The 8,621-nt window shown below is 45.2% G+C and overlaps 1 protein-coding gene across 1 annotated transcript in view; it reads right to left on the reverse strand.

Annotated features, from left to right (window-relative positions):
• LOC119177950 (cytochrome P450 4V2) overlaps nucleotides 1-2,753 on the reverse strand; it is a 65,188-nt gene extending 62,435 nt beyond the window's left edge. Inside the window, exon 1 of the mRNA XM_075883301.1 lies at nucleotides 2,458-2,753. Within this exon, the coding sequence (XP_075739416.1) occupies nucleotides 2,458-2,698 (241 nt within the window). The 5' untranslated portion in view covers nucleotides 2,699-2,753. The remainder of the gene's footprint in view (nucleotides 1-2,457) is intronic.
• Between the last annotated feature and the right edge of the window lie 5,868 nt (nucleotides 2,754-8,621).

Raw genomic sequence — 8,621 nt, forward strand, 5'->3', positions numbered from 1 at the left:
AAGTTGGCAGTAGGCTAGCAGACGCTGCCTGCGTCGGCGTTGCCGAGGCGAGAAAGAATGGAGCGTAGGAGAGGAGATAGAGGGAAGAGGACGCGCATGCGCTGTGGAGCGCCCACGCCACCGGACCGAGCGAGCTTTCAAGATGCTTAGCATCTAAACTGGCTGTTCGACAGAAGTAATTCGTTTTGAACCTATAGGCGCTGGCAAAAGGAATGTCCATCGAGACTGGCTTGTTTCTGCCATCGCATTGGCGCACTAACGTAGTGTTGTCCTCGTCAGTTACGTAGGCGTCGTCAGAGAAGCTCGCACGGTTCACGGTTAGACTTACCGTGCAGGTCTTGCTGCGTTTGCTTAGTTCGGCCATGCCTACGACTGTTATGCCGAAATAATTGCACGCGTTCATACAAATATCTTTATTTAAATGTCCTCACAAGTTGGTCGGATACATTGAATATATTTCTTTAGGTGGTACCGTTCGCAGTTCCGCAGTTTTCTCCATTGGCTATATTGTGCTTGATGCGCGAATACGTGCCCGAAAAATCAAGTTTAAAAGTCGATGCAGCAGGGTCAATCACTTTCTGGAGTATTACTTCTGTGAGGCATTCAACCGCCTACGACGAGCCACGGTGGTACGACACAATGTCAACGGCGCTATATCATAGCGGTTGGAGACGCCTACTCATCGGGCAACACCATCGCGAAGGTATCGCCATAAGTGATCGCTTGCCTGGTGTCCGCCGTGCTCGAACTAGACAGATTAAAAGAGAAGGTATAGCCCCGTAGCTGCTAGAAAAGCATTCCGCGCTGCTGGGGCGTGAGTAAACACATCACGCACCGTTGCGTGGTTTCGGCAAACGTAAGTAGTGAAATAAGATCATGTACCGACAAACTTTGTTTTTATTTTTTCTGTTTCTTGGACATTGTGATTCCCGGCTATTTCAGTCCTTTCTGAAAGAGCTCGAAGATATAAAATATGCTTAAGAGAAACGGGTGTACAAAGAGCATTTTTATAAAATGTTTTACTGTGTGGTGGGAACTACGTTTAGCAATTGAATGTTGTTGAAATTCAGCGATGTGTGGGCTCTTGTTTGCCAAACCTTGTCTATCTTGCCGTCTTTAGTTTTATTCTTGTGGGGAAATCTTGGGGAAAAAGCCAGTGCTGGCATCTCTGCACCAGTTAATTTTGAAACCGCTGTTGGTTCATAAGCCGCACTTTGTAGAACGGGCACTGTAACCGTCCCGCTGAATTGGTCATAACGTTACACGGTTTCCCTCCCTGACTTCGCGGGCTTTTTCGAGCGAGACGAAAAAAATATTGTGCAATGAATAGAGGTCAAAAGCTGTCGAGTGTTTTGCAAAATGCTTTGCGACATTAACACTGAAATTTTTACCCTAAGTTTAGTACTTGCGAAATCGGATCAGTAACTATGGATTTCAGCACTATGCAAAATTTTGGCATGATTTGCTGTGTCACTGAATTCAACCCAGAATTTTACCCAATATATATTTAAATTATGAATGACGCAAGCTAGGTGGAACTAGCCCGTGCTGCAAACCTAATAGTAATTGCTCGGGCATTACGAGCCAAAATCTTCACAGAGTTACAACGCACATCGTGTTGGGGGACTCCGACTTACTTTAAGACTTGGCGAGGTTCTTTAACGTGTGCCTAAATACAAGCTCATGGGTTGCCTTTCGCACTCACCTAAATGCGACGGTGCACTGAACCCTCGAGCTTATCAGTGCGACCCCTTTACGCGCCAAGCTAGTATACGGCGGCTGAGATGCATGTCTATGTGCTTGTCTGAGCTACTCAAGTGGTTGGTATCATAGAGATTCCTAAAATTAACTAGAGGGGACTCTGGCGCTGCGATCGCTCAGCGACCATGGTAATGATGGGTAGTACACACATTTGCCCAGTCTTCGTACTTGCGGACGGCGAATCGTACTTGCGGCTTCGTTTATTGCTGTGTTTCGGTTTTGTTTTGAGAGAAAGATTCAACCCTTTTGAACGTCATGACCCGATTTCAAAAGGTAAGTCTGAAAAATAAGATGGTGAAGCGCAGCCGCTGAACATTTGCTAATATTTGTTTCGTGAGAAGACAACGTGAAAAGAAACACACGGAGCCAGAAGCAGGCCACAAGTACGAATATTAGACAAATGTGTGTACTACCCATCAATCCCATGCTCGCTGAAGCGCCGTGTGTTGCAGCTCCCATAGACACTAGCGCCAGAGTTCCCTCTAGTGTATAATACAAAACTCTATGGTTGGTATGAGGTGAAAAAGAGTTCAGTGCAATTTTAGTTGCAATAGAATTCGTTGTAATACTTGTAAACTCACTTGTATAATCTTTACAAAAAAGCTTATGAAACAACCCGTGCTGTTTATGCCTTACTCATGTTCATACTCCATGCACAAACTGCGAGTATTTCAACTTACTGCGCACAACACTCACCTGCCGTGAAATTATCCGCACTGATTTGTTTTCTCCTCTTCCAGTACACGTACAGAATGTACCAGAACGGTATCCAATCCCAAGGTCCGGGCACGGGCTTCAACGCCAGCCACATCTTGAGCCAGGGCAAGTAGTGCTTCTTCAGGAACCATCCCGCAAAGAGCACCGCCACTGTCCACGCGAGTGTCTGACACGTGGCCCACTGGGAAAGCGATGCGACCAGCGCCGCTTGTTGGGCCATCACGGCGCACGGGCTGTCTGTCACTCTACCGGCACCCGTTCAAAGAAAATATTTCTCCGCCGCATCAGGACCCCTCCTTATAACCGACGGCCACCGACCGCCTCCGCACTTGGGTTTGTCTCTCTCTCTTTTACAGCTCTTCTGTTTTATCTCTTTTTTACTCCGCAGCCCCTAGTTAAGAAAACAGGTGAAAGAGTAGAGGGGAGAGAGCGTAAGGGTGTCTTAGTAAATAAGTAGCAGCAGGTGGTCCGGTGCTGCCAGTTTTGAATGGCGTCCAGCGCAGCGGTGTGATGCATAGCGTGCGCAGCCTGCATAGTAGCAGGCGTCATGAAAATACGCGATCCGGCGCTGCCAGCCACGTATGACGTCCAGCACCCGTGTTTACAGACAGCGATGAAGGGAACTGTACACTTGGCAGGGAACAAGCGAGTGACTCCTCTCGCTCTGGCTGGCTATATTTTCCTACACCTACCCTTAGTGACCTTTGCACGTTTTAAACTAAGCAGGAACATGCGAAGTACTCGCTTTCTCACGAGGCCACGTTTATTTCACTCACGTCTAACCTTTACTGCACACAACTCTATGATATAGTCAGGGGGGGGGGGGGGGGGGATAGAGTGAGAGGAACAGGGTGGTACTTCTGATGCATTACACCTGACTGCAAAGGTCATTAAGTTGAAGCCTCTCAGTCCTCTCATCGTATCCTCCTCTTCTTCTTTCTCTCTTCTTCATACCTGCAACGAAACACACTCTTACACAGGAGACGCCATCAGCTGATATGTGGCCTTAAGCGCGAACTAATCGCTGTTTTTTCTTCCTCCTTTGGCGTACGCGGTCACGGCCTTCTTATCGCAAGCTTCGGTAAAATGAAATACCGAGTCGAAACTTCCTGTTCGGGCATCGCTCTGCAGTAGAAAGGTCATTTTATTTTAGCATATCCGAAGGGAGGGAGCCATATCTCTACGACGCTTGCTGTGTTCTACGTACTCTTACTTTCTGCTTGCGAGAAATATAACTCCAACCGTCGGAAAAGCTTATCTATGGCTTCATTCTAGCCTGGCAACAGCGGTTGAATTTAAATCTCATTTATATGGAGGCTAAATGCCTCCATATAAATGAGATCTAACTGCACTGTTACCTGTGCAGTTAGATTTTGGTACACGTTAAAGAACATAACATGGTCGAAATTTCCGGAGTCCTCCACGGTGGCGTCCCTCATAATCACTCCGTGGTTACTACTCGTAAAAGTCCAGGTATTTTTGTCTGTTTTTACTGTTGCTGCATACTGCCACCACCGTCATCGTCGCATTAGTAATTATTCGTCGTGTTGAAAAAGTTGAGTGCAAAATGAGAACTGCTCTTCAAGAGAATCAACATTACTAATTTACCTGTAGTGAGGACGAATAGCGTTTTGCGATATGAGAAGTCCCTTTCTTTCCTATTCAGATGTGTAGTTGCGCAAACGTACAATTTCATATAATAGGGCATCTTTGAATATGAAAAACAATGATTGACCAATAAACAGTGTACTTGCACCCTTCGTCTTTCATTAATATAAAAAGCAAGAACAAAGTATTGATAAACACTGCAGAAACGTGCCAAAACTGCATGAAGCGTTTCTGAACGAGTGCCAAGTATGAAAGCCCACCCAATCACATTTCATAGCCGTAATCGGAAGAACAACCTTTCATATTTTCGCACGGATGCACAGTTTGTTCAAGTAAAAAAACATTAGTACATTTAAAAAGTCATTAAGTAAGAGTATGGTAAAAGAACTTTGTAAATAAGAAAATGTCCAAATAGAAGGTTTGAATGTTCGTGCATATGTACGTGTACGCTTACAATGAATCAAGCTTAATTCAAATGAATAAATCAATGCAAATTGATTTATTTATTGATTGATTGTGTTCTAAAGTGTCCTCACACTTCCGTTATCTGGGCCATCGTCGGACAAATATATTCTAGGCATTTTCGATTAGCGGACGCAAGCGTTGAGGCGTCTCTCGTTTATGAGCTTGGGCTGCAGCTGCAACTGTGTTAAGTGTTGATAATTTATTGCATAGCGTGTTCAGCGACTACATTGCAAACCTGTCTTCGATCGCACGTTCTGAAGTGCAAGTAATGTTGCATCACTGCCGTTAACTGACAAGATCCTTCGCAAATTGACTTTCCTTTTTAGTTGCCGCTCGATGACTGGTCCACAAGGGCAATGCAGACGTCAGACGAACCAGACGCTGGCTTCGAGAAAGTGAAGCATGGTAATACTGCTGTTTTATTGCACACCTGATACAACCACGTCTCTCACGTCCGAGTGGCCCGTGTACAGTCGTTCAGTGATTTCATCTGTGAATGCCAGTAACAGGACTGGAATTGACCGGATCTTGCTGAATGACGAACCTCTTTCACGCCCAAGATGCTATCCGTACCTCTGCACACCGATTAGAACCCTGAAGACATTTAGTTCGTAATCGTGCGGTATATATCTGATACGAGAGTGTACTGCACTGCAAACTGAATAAATGAAAGGTATAAATGACAGTTCACTGCAGCATTTCTTCCCGTCCTAACTTTCTTTCAGTTTTCGTGATCTTAAGGCAAATATTCGCACTGCGTGCGTTATCCCTGCTTCCTGTTGCATAACTATTAGAAATCCAGAAAATTCCTAACGTTCAGTGTACAATTTAGTTTATTCGTGTGAGGGATGTTACTTAGGATTTAGAAAGTGATTTTAACCAAAACGCTGATTTATTGGAACAATAAACTTCGGAACAACCTCAGCTTTTGTTCTTGAGAGCTAAACTCAAACAGTAGGGCAATGCAGCTTTTTGTGATGTCCGCAAGAACATAGAGAATAGGTGTGCACCTAAAGATTTACTACCCGTGGCAACAGCCCTTAATTGTGTCATTCATTCATATAAGACAGAGGGCAATACAGTGGCTTGAATGACAACAAGATGCGGTGACGTCCACGCCGAAGCCTGCTGTGGCTAGAAATATATACACACACACACACACACACACATATATATATATATATATATATATATATATATATATATATATATATATATATATATCATTCTTATCATTCTCTTGACCATGAGGACAATACATTTTTACAGTGAGGTTGCTACCGGAAAAATATATATTAGCAGCGATTGCAGTTTATAATGTTTCATTAATGTTTCATATTCCCTTTTTTATTCTGGCTGGTAGAATGTACTTAAGCCAAAACCTGCAGCGAGCCCAAGTTTAAACATCAACATGAGTGTGTTGCCTCGTGAATGATTCTGTCACGGACTGCCATTTTTGCGACCCGGCGTCACGGCAATTAACGGGCGCCGTACTACCCCGCTGACCGGCGGGAACGGCGGGCGCATGAAAGAGAGCCGGGAAGTGCATAATGGGGTGTTCTTCTTCGAACGTCACCGCCGACGTTTGATCCTTTGTACAACAATGTTGATCCTTTGTACCTACGGCGGCGTCTGCAGGGTCGTGGAAAGCCGCGAGGTACCCGAACAAGGTTTAGACTACGGGACGCACCGGCTGAGAGCCAAACAGTTTGACCGTCCCCACGGAAAAACTTCTGGTGGCCAAGCCGTATGACAGCACCCCAACAGGTTGTCACTCTGGCTAGTTGAGGGCCCTCTCCTAATTAAAAAGAAGTGGGGTCAATATATTTTTGGGGGCGGAGTTTCCAACAATGAAACGCGCATGATTGGATCCATGTAGAGGTCTCTTGTCCCCAAGGAAGAGAGTAAGGGGACACGAGGGGGATTTAAGCGCAGGATTTTGCCCTGCTAGGCAGGCTAGTCGCTGACCAACATGATTTAGAAACAGATCAACAAGTATCCCTTCTAGACGTTTTTAGTGTGGCTCTGTATCGGCTGGCCACCTAAACTTAGCCGTTCGTCTAGTTGTGACGCGATATTAACGTCTGCCACGTAGACATCGGGACTTCGCCTCGAGTTAGCTCAACCTGCTCGAAGTCACCTGCAAGCACTAGCCTCCCGGAGCCACCAGCGTTGCAACACTGCCGACATCGCAGTCGTGCCAGAACTCTCTTCGACTTCTCGCATCCGATCGTCGGGGACACAACGCTGCCGGTCATCACACGTATGCCTTCACCTGTTTATATCTTCGAACTTTCTCCTCCGTAGTTCTATTGTTGTTAGTTTGTGTAGTTTGTAATAGTTCTCTCTCGTAAGCTGATTTATTGTTCTTTATATGTATTTTTTGTTGTATCAAGTGTTGATGTATTTTGTTAGTTGTATTGAAGTGTTGTACTAGATCCCGTGTGCTGCAATATCACTAGAGTAAAGTTTGTTTTGTTTTCTTGTGTCTCTGATCTCTTCACTGTCTCTGCTTGCGTACGGAACGAACTAACCTGTTGTCCTTCCCGTCGCCAACTTCACGCTGCCGACGCTAGAGTGGCAGCTTGTAACAGATTCATATTAGCTTTTTAAAATAGAACAGCTTTTCAAGCTATCTATTGTCACTTGCGTTGTTCAAAATCGTCAATCCGCGCAAAATTGCCCGAATTTATGCTTCAAGCCGTTCAAGTTTCAAGTCATGTTCTCTGTGGTTACCATAATTCTGGTATTTAGACGGCGCGGAGAAGTGAAGCGAAGAAAAACCTTGAAAATCTACATGTCCCCGAATCGCGTATGACAATGAACAAGAAAGGGTGTCGCGAATGTGAGGAAAGCTCATACCTGTCTTTTCGCTCCCGTCCGCTTACCTGCTGGCCGAGGACGCAATTAAGGAAGGCAATCATGCGCAGTGAAGCAAGGTGTATCAGCGTCGCGCTCATCGTCTGTTATGGCGAGAAGTTCGGAGCCTATGACTCCCTCTCTCGGCGTGGGTGAAGTCCAGCGATTGAAGTAGGGCTATAGCTGAGGCTCTTGCTTTTTACTTTTCGTCAAAGTGACGCCTAAATTAACAATGTAATTATTTTCCAGAAACATTTCGTTTATGAAGAGGCATTACTTGCAACAGGTCTGATGGAATGGCGGTGCTTATCTGAAGAACAAAACAGAGAGCACGTGCAATGCGCCCTGCGTGCCACTCGGTGGTGCGGATGTTAGGAAGACTTTTGGACGTAAAGCTTAGTTGCGAGTAGCGCCTGCCTTGTCCTTCTGTGTGCGTTGTTTTTGTTGTTAAATTTAGCACTATTCATTTCTAAAAAAAATAAAACAACTAGCGTAGCAACGTATTATGCTGAAAGAATACTGAAGAGTTCAAGAAAAAACATTTGGCCGCTTGAAATCGTACCTAAATGCACTACCTTGGGGGAATTGCACAGAGGATGACGTTTGATTAACATTGAGCCCCTGTGGCTCTTTACTGTGCACCTCAGTACTGCCCGGCCAGCGTTCTTGCATTCCGTTTCTGCAAAAATACCACTCGCACCGTGTCATGATATCGAACACGGGACCTATTGTACTTATAAGCAAAATGCTATCACCCTAAGGCTTGTGCACGCTTCTAATAAGCACGCCGAACACCATCACTGCTTATAAAGCCCGCACAGGAGAGCCTCTTAAGCCATTTATACACAATAAAGGCACACGAAATACTAAGTAAGCACGAAAGAGAAAGAGATGAGGAGGAAGGCCGGCAGGTTAACCATGATATTAGCACCCGGTTTGCTACCCTGCTCTGGGGTGGGGAAATACGGGTCATAACGAGGTTGTAGAGTGAGAGTGTGAAAAAAATGCAAAGAAAACCACATGAATTAAGGATAAAAACAATACAGCAACACACACAGGAAACAGGTCATGACTACCGCCTTTCAGGAAGGCCGGTTGATCGCAAGAAGTGCAACAGCATTTGCAGGGCCTTCTTTCACGTTATGTCGTATCGATGGCTTAAAATATTGCGTTGTACAAGTACGGCATGAGCATGTACAACAGTTCCCTCA

Source organism: Rhipicephalus microplus, chromosome 1 (assembly GCF_043290135.1).
Source record: "Rhipicephalus microplus isolate Deutch F79 chromosome 1, USDA_Rmic, whole genome shotgun sequence".
NCBI lineage: Eukaryota > Metazoa > Arthropoda > Arachnida > Ixodida > Ixodidae > Rhipicephalus > Rhipicephalus microplus.